The 17,862-nt window shown below is 40.2% G+C and overlaps 1 protein-coding gene across 28 annotated transcripts in view; it reads left to right on the top strand.

Annotated features, from left to right (window-relative positions):
- AKAP13 (A-kinase anchoring protein 13) overlaps positions 1 to 17,862 on the top strand; it is a 213,662-nt gene that overhangs the window by 173,874 nt on the left and 21,926 nt on the right. For 26 of the 28 annotated variants that reach the window (XM_065076595.1, XM_065076603.1, XM_065076593.1 and 23 more), the window contains 6 exons: positions 4,875 to 4,917; positions 6,201 to 6,306; positions 11,362 to 11,533; positions 14,678 to 14,745; positions 15,574 to 15,640; positions 16,851 to 16,986. In XM_065076595.1, the coding sequence (XP_064932667.1) occupies positions 4,875 to 4,917; positions 6,201 to 6,306; positions 11,362 to 11,533; positions 14,678 to 14,745; positions 15,574 to 15,640; positions 16,851 to 16,986 (592 nt within the window). The other 2 variants (XM_065076606.1, XM_065076605.1) reach the window with 1 other exon arrangement.

Raw genomic sequence — 17,862 nt, 5'->3', positions numbered from 1 at the left:
AATAGAACTTCACAAATTGAAATAAGCAGAAGACAGAGCACTAAGATGTCTGAGAGAAGATGACTGAACTTGTCATTATCCTACTGATAGTGGGAGATCTGATGTCGCAGACTGATTGCTGAGTTTGGCACTGTGTTGGGTAGACTTCTTCCAGGCAAGAACAGGAGAGGGTGCAGAGAGGCTTTTCTCGTGTTTGAGCTGTTTCTTTAAAATAGGGACTGTGAGTTTTAGAAGGTGGCAGGAGAAGAGGTGCTTGGTTTTTTCTGTTTTATTTTGAAAAAGAAAGGAAATTTAGGTTTCTCCATTTTTAAAGCTGGGAGCTTTTAAGGGTATCACATTACTGAAATAGTGTTGGCTTTTTTCAGAGGTTGGAGTGGCAGGAACCTCCCCGGGTGGATAAAGTCAACATTTCAAATAAATTATTGTGGGTATACCCAACAGCTTTGGTGTCATTTTATTGCAAAAAGCACCATTAAACAAGTATCTTGATTTGTTCTAGTTTGTTCTAGTTTGGCAGTTATCCCAGTGAAGCAGATGCCTTTAGTTCAGAGATCCACTATGTTGTTGGTATTTTTTTGGAAAAATAACATTCACATGTAAGTCTTCATAAAGAGTTCCTATAAAAAGATGACAGCAAAGATGAGAAAGCCTTGAACCTCGACTTATGCATGCAGCGAGACCTGCATCCTCAGAAACCTGCATCCCCTGGAATTTGCACGTTCTCAATTCTTTGTTCCTTGTGCCTTTTCAGAAACCAGCTGCTTTGCAGACATTTCCTTTGCTTTGGTTTTAGTTTCCTTTGGCTGCTTTCCTCTCCTTTTTATTATTAAATGCATTTTCAAGCATGCTCTAATGTTTGCTGTTAACCCACTTCTCAGCTCAGGGACGGACTCGACCATCGAGACGAATCTCCTTCTCCTTCAGCATCTCTCCACTCATTCCTAAGTCTAAAACTCTCTTTTCTATTGGCTCTTCTTCCAGTGATGAGGAGGAGGAGTTGGATAGTAAGTAATTGTTTTCTGTGCATTGCAGCCATTATGGGTGGAAACAAAGGGAAATCTGGTTTTCTGCTTTAGACCTTGAAGTTTCACCTTGCAAACATGGAACTAATATTTCTATTGCATGATGTCTAACAGCATTATCTTAGTCCTGTATCTGAATACTAGCTAATGGCAGAATAAAAGGATTATAATCCAAAGAGTCTCATACATCAGCATCATCACGTCTCATCTAGTTAGTTTTGATCTGTATGCATGTGGCAAATATCAGCCAGTCTGACCAGCAATATAGTCATGACCTTTTTATTAAAACAAAAATGCTTGTCTTGAGATTGTGGCAGTGCATGGAGTTAAGAGAAGAGGTAGATCCTTGCCCTTCATAGGTGAGAGTGAGTACATTGCTCAGTGAAAGTGGGAGAGAAGCCCTGATATTAAATTCTGCAAATCTTGATTACAACTTCACAGTTCCCCTACTGAGCAAAAAGCATATGTTGCGGCCAAGGTGTTTATATCTAGGTCCTGATATTATCATCAGAATAGTTTTGTTGGGAAACAAGCGAGTGTTATATGGTTGCTTTTTTTCCTCCTGCAAACTCGGATGCTAAAAGAAATCCAACTAAGGCAGAAGATTGAATTACTTTAGACTCCTCTTGTCTTTTAAAATAGGCTTATCAAAGATAATTGAAAATGCTTCCTATTTCTTAAGTATGTTTTATTAGACTGTTGAAATAAACCAGAACAGATAATTCTCTATCTGAAGAGAAAATTTGGAGCATCTGCATTAGTTGTTTCAAATAAAAGGTTTGCAAGGAAACAAGCTCACATCCCTCATGTCCACACTGGGATGAGGGAAATTGCTTTCCAGTCCAACAGATTTTGGTTGCTTACTGAATTTTTAAAAGTCTCCACACCATCCATGTTGTCAGTATCTAAATTCTCCTCCCTTCCATGCCCAGTCTTTACTGTGCAGTTGTCCTTTCCTACAAGAAAGTCCTGTGCTCTTCCCAGGTGTGATATTACCCACCTCCATACTTCAGCTCCCCCTCTTCTGCCCTTCAACAAAACTCACAATTAATGGTCCCCACAAAATGAGCTGCGGACACACAGCTGTACGCTGGTGTCATGCTCCCATGGTAAAAAGCACTCTTAGCTGAATTTCTTGGTGGATTTGGTTTTTAAATTGTATTTTTTGGTGGTTGTGGGTTTTTAAAATTTTATTTGTTTCAAGCATCCAAACAGTTAAGTGATTCCTTATAGTCATGTTAGCATACAGCAATTTTGGGGGGTATTTCTGTTAGCCAGGAGTTATCTTCTCTCCCTCAACAGTGCTGATGTTCCTGATAAGCACTTAAAGTAATGTTGGATATTGTCTCAAACAAAAATGTTGTTTTCTTTACATGTGTTTTATTCCCTCATATTTGAGGGTACTGTGGTAACTTTATAGAAAGGTTGGTTTAGCCACAGCTATTCATAAGAATGCTTTTGCAATGGGAATTTTTCATGTAGTAATCCCAGACCAGTTTATTTTTTCACATCTTCAGGGTTCATTTCTCATGAGAGGATGGATGTGTTAGCACTTGCATTTCAGTCACCATTCCTCAACATCTCCATGCCTTTTCTTCTCTAGAGTAGGGACAATTAGTTGCAGTTTGTTTGATCTAATGTATTTAAGATGTGGATTTCAGAAGGCTGGTTGAGCCAGTCTGTGCATTTCAGAAAATTATTACAAAGCCTTTGGATTTCTTGACCCACAGAACTTTAATTACTGCCAGCATAAAGGAGTCGCAGGCTGGTTTCTTTCGTTTGCAATATCCTACTCCGGTCACTGCTTTCTGACTAATGAACCTTGATGAATTATTTCAAGTCCAGCTGCTATATGAAATAATTTTGGTGGGTGATGCTTAAAAGGTGTTCAGTTGAGTACACCAGAATTTGGCTGCTAGCCCAGATACATTGGACATAGATAGCAGTCCTGGCCTTTGAATAAAACTAACTAATTTTGTGAGCTGTGGAATCAGTTGTAGCATTTCAGTTTTGAACCTGGTCATGATGGGAAACACAAAAATTATAGAAATAAATGGGCTTTTTCGCCTTCTACCCCCAAAATCCCCTGAAGGTGAGAAAATGTGTGCTTTTCTCTGCTCATCTTCTTGGGCTTCTTGGGCAGCAGAATGTTGATCACATGATGTTGTATTGTGAACTAACATACAAAATCATAAACAGACTCTCACCTTGATTTTTGCCTGGATCCATTTTGCCTGCAAGTGTCAAGAATCCTCCATTTTTAAGATAAAACACTATTTCAGTAAAAGATAAATAGTACATAATTCAAGTTCCTATGCAATGTATTTTCTCACGGTGCTGAAAAAGTCACGAACATGACATTATTACAGCTCTTGATTCAGTCTTCATTCATATTTCTTACATTAACCACAAAGAAACAAAAAGATCTGTGAAATACTTAAATCCAGTTGAACTGATGAATCTAATAAAAAAAGGGCACACTGTGGCAGCTTAACCCATGTTAAAAGCAAACTAGAGCTGAATGTGAACCAGAGTCTCTAAAGCATTAACCATGAAGCTCGGAGTCTGCAAATTACTGGTGAAATCTTAGTAGGTGCTTAGGTAGTCGATACTATGTAAAAACCCAGCAGAGTCAGGAAATTGTATAGCAGACTTTAGTTGAGATATGTTACAGTATTAATAACTTTGATGTATTTGGGATAGATCATTAATTAGATGAAAGATTTTGCAAGGGAGACATTACCAGAGATCTCCAAGCATGGATTAGGTAATTGCGTATGGCTGTACTTTGGTTTCTCAATATGAAGAAATGACATTTCCGTCTCAGGCTGTGTTGACACTTCAATCAGCAGATAGGAAAATTTGTATTTTAGAATCATAAGTCATAACATTGTATGCACATTTTTTCCTAATGCACTTACTGCTTTTGAATGGAGAACCATCTTTGCCTCTGATGTCAAGTGACTCTTTTGCCTTCACCCTTAGCTTTAATATGTTAACAGAATTTGAAGCCAAAGTACTGTTTTTCTTACAATGTATATGCAGAAGCCCAATAAGATGATCAATCGTGTTGCTTCTTGAGCTGCAAACAGTGCTTGTACTGAGGGGTTTTGGAGTCCTGACAAGCCCAGTTACTCTGGAGAGAGCCCTCTCTTCCCTTTCATCCTGATTTTTCAGTATTCTTCAACGGTTCTGGTGTCAGCTACCTAATCTGCTCCAAATGCTTTGTGCAAGCAGGTTGCCTGCGGTATAAAGAGCATTTCTATCACTGGCAGGACTTCAGCTGCATGTCAGAAGTCAGGCTTTCCTCAAGCACAGTGTTGTGTGACTAAGCCCTAGGCTGTTCTGTTTCGTTGAAAACGGAATAAGGCTTCTCTTGTTTCCCTTACTCTTTATGAAGTACTTCAGGATTTTGATGGGAAAATGAACTATAATTTTATCAGGCAGAAAAGTTTTATACATGAAACCCGGATGTGTTGTACAGTAGATTCTTTCTAGTGGTGTATAAATAAAAGCATTGTGGCAGAATGATTCTCATCTATACCTATTGTCACTAAATTGTCAGTTCTGAATCAGACACCCCCATTGACTAGCAAATTTAATAAATGCACATCTTTTGCTTAATATGTGAAGAACGATAAAAATACTAAGCAGGCTTTAATTTGAGAGCACCTAAGGATACAGGGAACAGGCTTTATCCTGAGCACATGAAATCTATTCTAAACACTCACTTCTGGAAAACATTTCCCCTTCCTCTTGAACCGTCCAAATATACAAGCTATGTTTTTAAAATCTGTGGGCTAAGATCACATTCTAACATGTCATCCCCCCCACCCCTCCGATATTTTGCAGGTACGCAGGCGTTCAGCGGCCCCGCGGGTTCCTCAGTTCAGAGGTACAGTATTCAGGGGGGTACCATGGCTCTTCTGCTGGGACTCCTGCAATAGGCTCTGGTTTGGACACCCAAAAGCTTTCCTGGCACCCAAGTGCTTCAGCTGAATTTGCAAGAGTCAGGCTTGTGACAATAAGTCCAGTATGTCTAAAGGCTGGAGGATATTTTAGATCGTAGAATATGGAAGTCTCTTTTAGCTCTTATCTCTAACAAGGCTTTGTGTTTATTCATAGATAGTATTAGATCAGATTATCTATTACTAAACAGTATTAGATTACGTTTAATGCTAGAAGTAGTTATTCCTCTTTTTCATTAATTCTATCTATATTTCTGTAACGAAGTACAAAACTATCATGTTTTTATGTGTTACTTTTCATCCTTGCAAGCTGTAGAGAGGAGATAGTCTTCCTGGTGGGTGCTGGCTTTAGAAGTGCTTCCTTGGAGGAAGGACACTTGTGGCACCGCAGGAGATGGGTGTCTGGTCTTTGTGTCACTCCATTAGCTTCAGCTTTGTTTTGTGGCTGGGAGGCTCTTCACCTCTGCTGGTTTCTCCTCCTTGATCTCATTTGTCTTTCTGTCGTCCTGCTTTTGGTTTGTATTGTACTTCGTATTGACAGACTGTGTCCTTTAATGCAATAATTGTTTCCTCTGTAATTTCTTATTCTTTCATAGAAGCCGAAGAAGTTACAAGCTTGTGCATGTAAAGACTGGAAGAAAATATCTGGTGTCCTAGAAATGCCTAAATTAATACAAATAACCATTGCTTTTTGTTACTTAGTATTGGTATTCTCATTTCTCAGGGGAGGCTTTGCAGACAGTGTGGTTTCTGTTAAAGATGCTCACTGCCTTTTCAGAGTTCATTAGATGCCTTTCTCTGGAAGGGGATCTCTCTTTAAAGGATAAATGCCTGTCTTATCCCTTTCTGTCTGCTCCACGTTTGAAATATTGATGATTAAGTGCAAGAGTGACTGTATATTGGCCGTGTAAATGGGCAGATGCTCAAACTGCTTAGTGGTTATTTGGGCATGGGAGCAGCAGAGGGTGCTGTGGCACGGTTTGAGAAAGGAGAGTGCCTAAAAACAGGTAAAAGGATTCTGTGAAACATACAACAAATTACTGGATTGGCATTTTGTCTTCACTTTGCCTTCTCTTGCATAACACCCTAAAGCAACCTGTGACTCTGTTGGATAGTAAATGCATTTGTCCTTTAAAAAATCATCTATCCATTTAATATATGCTTTGGGAGAAAACAAAATAAAAGCAACCTCTCTCTTTTTTTATTTTAGCATATCTGAAGAGAGCAGCAGTGTCCCTGCTGGTAAAAGTGGAACAAAAGTCAGTCGCACCTTCAGCTACCTCAGGAATAAAATGTCCAGCAGCAAGAAGAGCAAAGTAAGTGCTTCTTGTGATTTATACAGCCATGAAATACCTATAGGTAGCAGAGGTGAATTCTGTATTTCAGTGTGTTTCCATAGGGTGCTATTTATGTCTTTGCCTGGCTTTCTTTTTTCTTCCTTTCTTCCTTTTGTGAGGGGAGGATTGTCTGTGGGGTAATAAGGAGTAGCAGCATGGGAAATTTTAGCACCCCAGAATTAAAAGGCATCTGAAGTGAGTTTTCCTGTGCAATGTTTTGGCTTCTTTTCCCCACAGAATGAAGCTTTATTATTATAGAGAATAGATTGTCCTCTGGCATGAGTTATGGCTTTAGAGTGATTGATGGGTGTGATTTTTACAGAACCTGGGCAGTGCTTAATAAAACGAGGACAGGAGCTGTGAGAAGGGACTGGCTGCTGAAGGCTGTATTGTGTTTCCCTTTTATTTTTACCTTTGCCACAAAGTTCCTGTGCACTGCTGGAGAAGTTGCACAAACCATGACCTGAAGTGATGGCTAATATTTATATTTTCCCATTTTCCGTCCTTGAAACCCTGGGATTTAATTTGCTGAAGGTTAAGCGCTGCTCAGCACAGCTGAATTTCCTGGTAACAGCATTGGTTACAGAAATAATTACAATAATGGTAAATACTTCACACAAACAGGCTGTTGTTGGTTTAGATTGTCCCCTGAAGATCAATATATGTTTGGGTTATTTGGAGTTTTTTTGCTCAGTTGGGTTTTTTACTTGTATCTCACCTCAGTTTACCCTGTCTGACAGAAGCTAAGAGCACCTTCCCTCACAGTGGGCAATTTATATTATATAGTTAGCTGATGTGTAGCTAATATCTTGGTAAATATTATGTATTTACATATGTAATGTAATTACATATTCTGATGAGAATCTGGATAGCAAACAGGAAACAAAATACATCATAATGAGTATTGTGCCCGTCTCAGAATAGAGCTGGGCTGAAGTGTGCGTGGGAGGGGTCACGTTTCATCTGCACAAACTAACTTGGTTTTAGCCTTTCCCAACATAAGCACTTGATGTTTCATCCTGACTGTTCCTCTCCCATAGCTGGGTTTGTGTGCTCTCATGGTCCAGTGCACTTTTTGATACACATTTTTGGAAGACTGCATCAACTTTGCAATGAGGTACCTGCTGCCGTGACATCAGTCATCCCAACACGCAGCTCCTCTTTATGGATCTGCCTTAAAGATGCAACCTGCAGGTACCAGCAGCTCAGAGCTGCTGCTGAGCAGCTTTAAGACAATGCTCTTCCTTGCAGTGAAGTACAAAAACAATCCGTTTACATCGAAACATCTGTGCAAACCACTAGTGAGAAGTTGTGGTGCGTGTTGCACAGCCTGTGAACAAGACTGGAAATTTTTTAACTGGTTCTTGCTATTTAGATATATTATCTCTAAAGCAAGAAACTGGATATATTTTTATATATATATATACACACACAATAGATATCTGGTTTGGACGGGTAAGAAAATAAAACAGACGTTCTTTGAGATACTTGCTATGACTTTGTTAAATAGGTGCAGTCTGATTGCACTAATTTCATGGTTGTGTCTGAAGCTGTTGATAAAGAATTGCTCTAAAATCCCAACAATAACATACATTAAAAAAATTGCAGCTTGTATCAGCTGTGATAGTTTTACTAACTAAAAACTAACTAACTAACATCGTTAAAATTACAATTTCTTCTCTGCTCACAGCGGAATGTTTGCATTCTTAGGGCTTCAGCTATACATTTAAATAATTTGACCTAAAAATTCTGGGGAACACTGTCTTCTCAGAAGCATTACAGCCAATGGAAACCTGTAAGAGTTAAAATGAAAAACAACAAACCTTGAAAGAGGAAGTTGGACAGGAAGAGTTGGTTTCTGCTGCTGTCTGGACTGTCAGGGAGGGAGGGAGGGAGGGAGAGAGGTTTCAACTTCTTTCCAACTAGGTTTGCTTTTCTCCAAACCTCCAGAAATCATCGTTTTTTAAGATGAACCGTAAAATAAGCACTTCTGAACCTACTAAGAGTAATGGCTCTTTTTGAAAATGGTGTAAAAAAAATCCTAAAAATAAAGAGAGTGTTTGGAGTATTAACTGGAGGGGATTCCAACAGAAGTTTGTGAATTTACCCCTGTCTTGCATGTAGTTTGTGCTACCCACGGATTAGTCAGTGAATCTCTTGAAATCAGTAGCATGCACTGATTCACGTTTGTGAAGTAAAACAGGCTATATATATGTCAACTAGAAAAAAAAAACCAACTAATTTTCTTCATTTTGGTAGAGACTTTCTGGGAAATGACGACAAAAAAATCAGCATGAGTAATTTCTCTTTTTTCTGTGACCTGCGCAGTTGTTAGGCAGTGTTGTACCACCAATAGCATTTCAGTGTATATAGTGAGAGTTGTGTTTGAAAGGAGCAGGAGACAGGGAATATTTGTGACCATAGAGCGCAAATAGATGAAACCTTTCTGTCTGGGAAATCTGCAGCACTTTGTTTACTGAAGAACTACAGAGGTATGTTGAAATTCACTTTTTCTGTATCCCAAATGTCACAGAGGCTTTGATTGATCACCCTCTGCCTTTAAAATGTGTGGTCTAGTATTGACTTGTGACTTCTAAAGTTATTAAACCCATCCTTTCCTGCCTGTATTTGTTTTTCTGTATTTTTTTGAGCACGGTAGGGCACGGTGAAAGCAGTAGCAAAGTAGCTAAAATCATCTTCAAGGAAGTTAGCGGCAATCGTCCCGCCCTCCCCCTTTTGCTCAACTGCTCTCTGGCTGCCGTCCCCCCCCGGCCGTCACCATGGGCTGATGCGGGTGGGGAGCAGCCCTCCTGCTCCCGGGGGAAGGATGTCGATCAAATGGAATAAATTTGCCGAAGTACCTCAAATAACGGTGAAGCTAGTAGGACTTAAGCACTGGGAGGTAAGAGCTTTGTGGTTATTTTGGAGCAGGATCCGCTGCAGCAGCGCACGGTCTGTTACTTTGGGCCGTCCGACCGGGTTGCGGTACCTGTCGTGTCTGTTTGTGCACATCGGTGCAACTTCAGCTGTGCTTCAAGTCATGCTGGCAGCTCTGATAGCACAGGAAAACCGTTTTGTTTTTACAATCCTTTTTTTTTTTAAAAAAAAAGAAGTTCCAGTAACTGTCACAGAAAAAAAAAGGAAGGAGTAAATAAAATCTCATTTTGAGACCTTGCATTTCAGTGCTATGGCTGGCATCCCGTGTATGAAGTTTGCTGCTTCCTCCTTGAAAGCAGTGCACCCGTTTCCTGTTTTTCCTGGGGTCGTTCAGCTTTAGTTAAACTGTTTTTTATAGTTATTTTTATGAAGACAAGTGTATTATTCCAGACTCCAGAATTACCGCGCTTTGCACTAATCATCAGGTACATTTAAAATATAGGACGGTGAATCTCCTTCAGCATTTTAAGCATTAGAGTCACAAGATGTGCCTTGAGCATAGGTTGGTCTTTTCTGCTGGAGCTTCACAAGTTCTGGCAATAGAGCAGATCTCCAGGTATCAACTTGGTACTGTCGGCCAAGGACTAAACTGCAGAGTTTTAGTTCTTGAATCCTGCCAGGCTGGACGTGGCTGAAGGTGAGCAGGGTAGCAGATGGGGAATTGTGGAGGTTTACGTGGGGTGGTGATCTGAGCTGATGGCTCAAAGAAGGCGGAGATGTGCCGTAAAGCAGACTCTTCCTGGCAGGTTTCCTGCTTCAGACGGGATTATTCCGTACAGTAATGCTCCTGGTTTTGCTTATTTGCAGAAGAAAATAGCATTTGGGGCCAGTAAACAGACTTTATGAGGCTTTGCAGGGAGAAACTGGCATTTTGCCTGGTGTGTGTTGGGAGAGACGAGACCTTAGGATGAGTTACTAATTATTTGAGTGTGTCATCAAAGGCTCAAAGTTTCCCTCCCAGTGACTGCAGAGCTCAATACCTCTTAACCACTTCATGGCGGTTGCTCCTGTGGGCTGCTCAGCAGCTTTCTGATCTTTAGGCTGTGACAATATTTAGCAAAGGGCACCTGGCATATAAATAACAAAATGCAATTATCAGCTTACAGAAGCCTTTACCATTTTATGATTAAGGTTCTCTTAGAGATGCCGTGAAATCTGCAGTAACAGTTAAAAACCAGGTCTGGAGCTGAATTGTACAGTAAACGTTTTGTAGGGTGGTATACAGAAAGACAAGGAGTGACTGTAATTCAAATTTGGAGTTTTTCTATGGAGTTTCCTTTAGAATTCCAAGTCCATGAAAGGCTGCAGGGAAAAATGTGACAAATGTTTAGTATTTGGCAATTTTCTATCTCAGGTAGTGATAGAAAGGTAAGCGAAAACTCTGCTAAAAGTGGGAGAAACTAGCTGTGCTTGTCATCTTTCCAAAGCTGAGGTTGTAACCCAGAGGTTGAACTGTGGCTTCCAGAAGACAAGATAATCTTTGATGGTATTGCTGTTGTTCCTCAGCACTTCTCTGATGTCTTATTTTGAGAGTTCGTGAAAGATCCGTTTACCCAAAAAGCTTTATCTCGTTACTTGGGGTTGCATGAAACTGCTGAAAAAGTTGCCAGTCAGAAGGAAAATGGAGGCGGAAATATTCTGACAGTGATACTGTACGGGCCCTGAGGAAGAGCTTGTGTTCTCCATTAAAAACGCAATTGGAAAGCACAAGTCTTAAGGGTTGGCCTTAAAAATTAACTGTGGTGAAAGTCTGATACACATTACACATGGTATTTGTATTCAGCAGTTCCTTGAAAGAAAAAAGGTAAGTCCTTATAGAGCAAATATAAAACAAAGGTGCCTTCAGAACAGACTCAGTTTCATCTCTGCTGGTGAGATACCTGTGCAGAAGGCTCTGCAAGTCAATAGTATGCTAATTCACTTCCATGGGGGCTGTACACCAGGTTTTTTAACAGAAAGCTGTGCAGACACATGACTATTGTTAAGGTGTGTGCCGATCAATATCGTCGTCGTGCTGAAGACAAACAGTGAAGAATTTGTAACCAGAGGATAGACCTCTGTGAAGTAATGAGGCTTTTGTTCATTTTCTCTCGTCAGGAAAAAGAGAAAGATAAAGAGAAGACTAAAGAGAAGGACAAAGATTCCAAGGAGAAGGAAAAAGACAAGAAGCTGTTAAACGGGCATCTCTTCACTGCAACCTCTGTTGTAGCCCAAGCAACCTGTTACCACTGTATGAAACCTTTCAATAAGGATTCGTACTACTGTGCAAGTAAGTGTTTGGGTTTTTTCCCCCCTCTTCCTGTTGTTTTTCATTAAATCTGACATGGGAAATGCAAACCTTATGCGTTCTTTTCCTCTTACTTAAGGACATGGGGTAGGAGGGAGACTTTGGAGGTGGCAATTCATGGAGCAGTGTGTTGCCTTATGGCAGCTGGACTGAAATGAGCCGAGGTGCCCCGCAGCCTCTTTCCTAGCCCATGCTTGGACATCGCAGCATCCCACGGGGTTTTCTGCTTCTGCATGTTAGGGCATATCAGTCAGATGGAGAACTTAGGTTATTTCAGCTGCATGTTACAGCTTGGGGCTGAGGTGCTTCATTAAAATGGATGGAGGACAGAGAAAGCTAGATCATGGCTTTTATTCTCAATAGGGATAAACTGTCCCACCCATCTGTAGTGTATTGCTTTACTTCTCTGAAACACTGCTTCAGTGGGCCCTCAGTGAGAACAGCATGAGACAAAAAGGAAATACTAACCCTTTCCTCCCTTTATACATGAAATTGCATCACGGGTCAAATGGCAACTATGTGTGTGCGTGTGAAGTACGTACAGCACAATGCAGGCAGTACAGGAACCACAGCAGAGGGTTTCTGTGAGGCGGGTGATTTTGTTCTCTTTCCTTATCAGACGGTTTCTCATGCCTGTAGCTCGATAAGGTCAGCAGCATTTGTGTGGTTGAGAACAGAGTGGTGGCTGGTTTACGCAGTGACACAAAGCTATAGAATTTGCAGACAAAAATGTCTTTTTCCCACTGCAGCTCAAGGCTCTCCGCTCCTCACTGTTAGTAATATTTTTTGCTCCACTAGCTTAGAGATGAGTTGAAGCGTGTACGGGAATCGCTCCCAGGCTGGAGCAGGAGGCTCTGTCTGTTCGTTCTGGTAGATGAGCAGTGTGTAAAACATCTCTGGCGAGCAGGGGAAGGAGCAGCCAGCTGAATCCCAAACAGCAATTTTGAGTTTCCTGGAGGAGGGGAGATCTCAGCAAAGTTGTTTGCATGAGACCCACTGAGTGTCAGCCTGATGGGAAACGGAAAACACCGACAATTATCAGCTCTCAAATGCATCCTCTCCCTTTCCCCACTCAACTTTCTTAGCACCTTCTGAAGCCACTTAGAAAATCAGATATAGCCCAATTTAATTCTTTATATCCTAATGTGTTAAAGTCATCCAACAATGTCATGTATTTTAGCATAGATGTTCTTTTCCTATTTTTCAGGGTACAACATAAGATTATTTTAAGTTTTCTGCATTAACCAGAAAATGAATGCCAGCAGGAAAGTTTGCTCTGGGCCCAGGCTGTTATTTTTCACATCTGAGATAGTCCTTTCTCCCATTGAATCCACCAAATGCCTTGGAAATGACCAGCAGCAGAGGCTCCTGTGCTGTTGTAGATGACTTTTTCTTACAGGAGTGGCAGCGCTTTACTGCCATGGGCACTTCGCTGTCTCACCTATTGGTGACGTTTTCTTAATGCCTTTTACAGTGCTCGATCATTTTAAGTCAATGGCTGAACTTTTCAATGATGTCCCCAGCTTTCTGAAACAGCTAGTCAGTGCTGAAAGATTTATCCCACTCTAAAAAAATGGGCAAGCAAAAAAACCCCTTATTTTTAATAGTTCTCTGCCTGGTCTTTTTTTATTATTACTGCTGCAGAAAATAAGCTTTTTGTGGTTTTAATTATTAATATTAGTGATACAGAGGAGTTGGAAGGACTTCCTGCCTGCTGAAGAGTTGAATTGGAGGAATAAAGTCCCTGAAACCAGATTCTCGATCTGAAAAATCAAGATGCTCTCTTGCTAAATGGTACCTACTAAAGAGCTGCCTTCAGGCTTTCAAGGCTTGATTGTGAATCGAATGGTTCTGAATTGTCTCGCTGTCTCTTCTTATGCACCAGAAGCGGGTTCTGTCCCTCTTCCTTGTTTGAGCTGAAAAATGATAATGGTTGTGGGTTTTCGCAAGAACATGCAGGTTGCTTTCTTCTGTCTTCTCTTGCACAGGAAATTGTGGGACATTGACACAACAGCAACGCCCTGTGGCCTTACCCTTACCCCTCTCAAAATATCAGAAGTGCTGACTTTTATTAAGTAGGCCCAAATGTAAGAAATTTTAGAAATGTGAGCATATTTTGTCATTCTGGGCGTGGATTTCTTTCCTTTTATATTTCTTCTAGAAATAATTCATAACTGTATGCTTACAGTGTAACATACACTTATAATTAATGAAACGTGTTAATATGTGTTTTCATGAATAAGTGGAAATAACGGGTTTTCTCTAAGCTACTGAATCTCATCTGAGAACATTTGAGTTGTGATCTTTCATCTGTCAGAAGAGTTAATACTCCAAACCAAATTGTCAATGACTATGAAAAAAACAGTTTTCATCATCTTTGGAAACTCTGATTCCCAGAAATCCACTGGCAGAGATCACGGGCAGACTCAGATACACAGATTTTGCTCTGGCAGCATATATGCAGCCAAGGGTGGTGTCACAGCACGATGCTCTTGGCATTGGTGAATATTGTGGTTTTGGACCAAAATGGTGGCGTCGGTCTGGTTTTCAGCAGGAAGTCCCAACCTCATGGGCACAGTCACCTGGCAGATGCTCCTGTTACTTTTTCTCATAAACCCGTAATACAGTAGCACTTGTTGGTTCCTGTACTGTAGATCTTGGTTATGATATGTTGGAGTTTATGTAAATTAATTTTCCTGTCCTTTTCCTGTCTTCTGGGTCCTTGTCTTGATAAGAACAGTATTTCTGTTTTCAGAGAAAATATTGGCCCTTCAGGTGGTTTCTGTTTATGTTCTGCATCTGCTTTCCACCTTTTCTTTTGGAGGAATGACTCCTTATTTTAATTTTTTTTTCTTTAATTTACGACCCTTTTGGACCCTGGTGACTTAACCTTGCATTGATTTTTAAACAGAATTTCCTGTTAAATTCCATGAGGAAATCTTGTTAACAAACAAAGGGCTAATTATCCAGGAAAACAGCCTGTCTCTCAGTATCTGTAGCTACTCATATAAACCACGACGATGCCTGAAAGTTGTAATTCTTTGTGCAACATAACAGTTCAGATTACAAATGGGTTTTCTGTGGGGTTTTTTTGTTTAATTGGCTGGGTTTTTTTACTTTTGACAGACTGCAATGCAATTGTTCACAAAGGCTGTAAGGAAAGTTTTGCTTCTTGTGCCAAAGTCAAAATGAAGGTAAGAGATTTCAACTACTCTACTGAACAAACAAAAGCATTTAAACGATTTAGTGTGCAGATATATAACATCTTCTACCGTACATCCCGAAGTTTTCAGTTTTTTTGAAAGAACTTCACCCCTGTACTATAGTGAATCATTTCTCTGGGCTCTCCTGCAATTCCCCAGAACCTCATGTTAATACACTAGTTGTCCTTGGGACTCTGAATGCTCCGGGTCACTGCCACAGGGTGTTTGTTGGCAGCAGATGCCCTGCATTGTTCCCTGCAGTACACAGGAACTTTATGGTGAGATGCTCTGACCTATGCTTTGATTAAACAAAAACCAAAACACTTCGCTGGCAAAATTCAGGGGTGTCCAGCACCCTTTTATGCCATATCTCTTAATTCTCAAATGCTGCATCCTGTAATGCAGCATCATGTGTATATGATGCATAATTAAAACTATTAAATATATATGTTGTTTATATGAGGAACATACAAATTCATGCTTGCCCCAAATGTGAGAAACCTCTTCTGCAGTGTGGTTCTCCGAGCTACGTAGTGTTTATACATTTATGATTTTCAGTTCTCTTCAGTGTTGTCAGCACTTTTCCTCATTTTACTATTTACTGCATATTTCTCCGTCTGTTAATTTGCCCATTTCAATGATGGCAACTGGGGGGGTAGTGCTGTGTGTGTGCCTTCATATACATATAAAAATGCACATACAGCCAAGAACTACCCTGAGAGGACTCAGAGAATACATAGCTTTTTTATTTTAGTTATGTGGCACAGTCTGATGGGAGAAAGCAAGAAGAAATTACAGTGAATTTTGGTTTTCTTTCAGCCACAGAGAGGGATGCTGCAGGCTCATGATACCTCTTCATTACCCACAGTAACCATGAGAAACAAAAGTAAGAAAACTTCCTTTCCCTCTGCTTCAGTGATGGTCTGTATCTGCTGTTCTCAACTGTTCTGACAACTAATATTCGATATTATGAAAGATAAGAATTTGTCAAAGCAGGGATGAGAACATCTGTGCATGATAAGCAAAGTCTGGGATTTCAGAAATTGTACTGAAATTGCACAGAGTTCATCAACTTCTGCTGTGTCCATGTAGCTTTGAGGAAATGTAAAGTCATCTCAGATTTAGAGTATCTATTTGACTGCTTTAGCTTGCTGAATGCCTACAAATGAGGAGTTCACAAAATCTAGAAGACACAACCTATGTCCGTGGGTGTCCAACATTGGAAAGAAACCAACTATGTGTATTACATTAACAGAAATTGTTAAGATTACAAGTGGAGAGGATGTTTCTTCAAAATACTTTTTTTTTTTAATTAATTAATTAGTCTTGTGCTTTGAGGTAGTAAAAAACAGGAAGTTTAAATTTTAATAGGAGCAATATTGATAACATTTCCCTCGCTGCATTGAGGTATACACTGCACTACAGAGCCACCCAGTGTGACTGAGGGCAAAAAATAAGAGTGAAATAGCACACATGGGTTTTGAGGTGCCATGATTTGATAAGCTTCTTTAGTGATAGCTTGGTGGTCACTATATGAAACCACACTGTATGGTACAGATGTACCCACTGTGGTACTTGTAATGGAATTCAGAGTTACCGCTCCAGAAAGAAGAAAAGCAGATGAAGAAGGGAAAATCTGGAATTAATATGAAAAGATTAGTTAAAGGTGTGTGATAGTATAATGAGATAAGGATTAACATTTCTCTGTGGGTACATACTGATAATGAAACCTATCTCAAAAAGTTTGAGCAGAAGCAGGAAGATGCATATAGTTATAGGCTGAGGGAAATTAAAAAGAAACATAGTAGATTGCTATATGTGGTTATTTATCAAACAAAACTAAATTCAGTTTCCCAACTGTATGTTTCTGGGCTAGCCAATCCCACCTAGATCTTTTAAGCATAGTGCAATGCAGTCAGTTCTGCACGGGGGTTGATGTTCTTTCCTTGGTATGGCTGTTTCGAACAGCTGATATCTCTTGGTGACAACTCTTGAAAGGAAAATAAGTGAATTTTAGAGCCTGGTTTCTTGAAGTCGTCATCACAGCTGACAGCGCAGTTGCATGAGCTGACTTTCCTCTGATGCTTCCCTTCCAGGCTCACAACCCAAGGAGCGCCCTCGCTCTGCAATACTTGCTCCTGATGAAAACACCGTAACCTCAATATTCAATAACAGGAGATCACAACAGCCTACAGCACTTTCAAAAAGTGTCTCAATACAGAACATTGCAGGGTAAGGTTTCTCCCTGCGTACGTGAGTATGTGTGTGTTATCTGATGCTGCGAGCATAGAGAAAATCAAATCTTGTTAAAAATAAATTTGCGTACTGTGATTTGTGTTAAAGGTACAAAAGAGGATCACAAAAGCAGAAATAACCATATTATATATGATAGCATCAGTTGTCTTCTGCATCATCAGATTGTCTGTGTTAGTTTAGTCATGGCGTGAGTTCAAAGGCATTTGAGTTGGCCTGGTTTTATTCAAGGCCACTTCATAGAGATGCTCTGGGCTCCAAGAGGAAATTCCCTTGCCTTGGGCTGGGTACTGTGCAAGCACACATTTGCAGCTCAGGTATAGTGCTAATTTTTGTGTCCATAACAACAGGGTGGAGGCACAAAACCGCAGTCTTCGTGCTGAATCAGGACTGCATTGTACATAATTAATTACAAAAAAATCGTAGAATAAAATCAAATTTACGGTTCCTACACTACCTTCATATTGAGCAATTCTACACACAGGGCAGTAGCATGAACTGACATGTTCTGGACAGTTTCTATGCCCTGGCTATTCATGATACAATTTGTTTCAGTCAATTTTTCTGATCTTTCTCAGAGGTAGCAACTCTCTTGGATCATCTTTTGTGTTGCATTTTTGCACTGTGTGCAACAAGGACAATGAGGATGGGAAGTGACTGCAAAATGAAAAGTAATGACAAGGAATTACCTAAACCATAACACCTCAGGTGTGGTTCTTTATAGAAGAAGCACCATCACTCAGAACTGTAGATCTCACAACCTGTTGAGCCCCAGTGGGTAGTTGTCAGAAACCAATTAACAGAAGTGCATTTCTGTGCAGAGCCATGCAACACTTGCTTTGGTTTTCCATTCAT

The sequence above is a fragment of the Columba livia genome, chromosome 11 (genome assembly GCF_036013475.1).
Source record: "Columba livia isolate bColLiv1 breed racing homer chromosome 11, bColLiv1.pat.W.v2, whole genome shotgun sequence".
Classification (NCBI taxonomy): domain Eukaryota; kingdom Metazoa; phylum Chordata; class Aves; order Columbiformes; family Columbidae; genus Columba; species Columba livia.
This window is presented reverse-complemented; position numbering and strand designations above follow the sequence as displayed.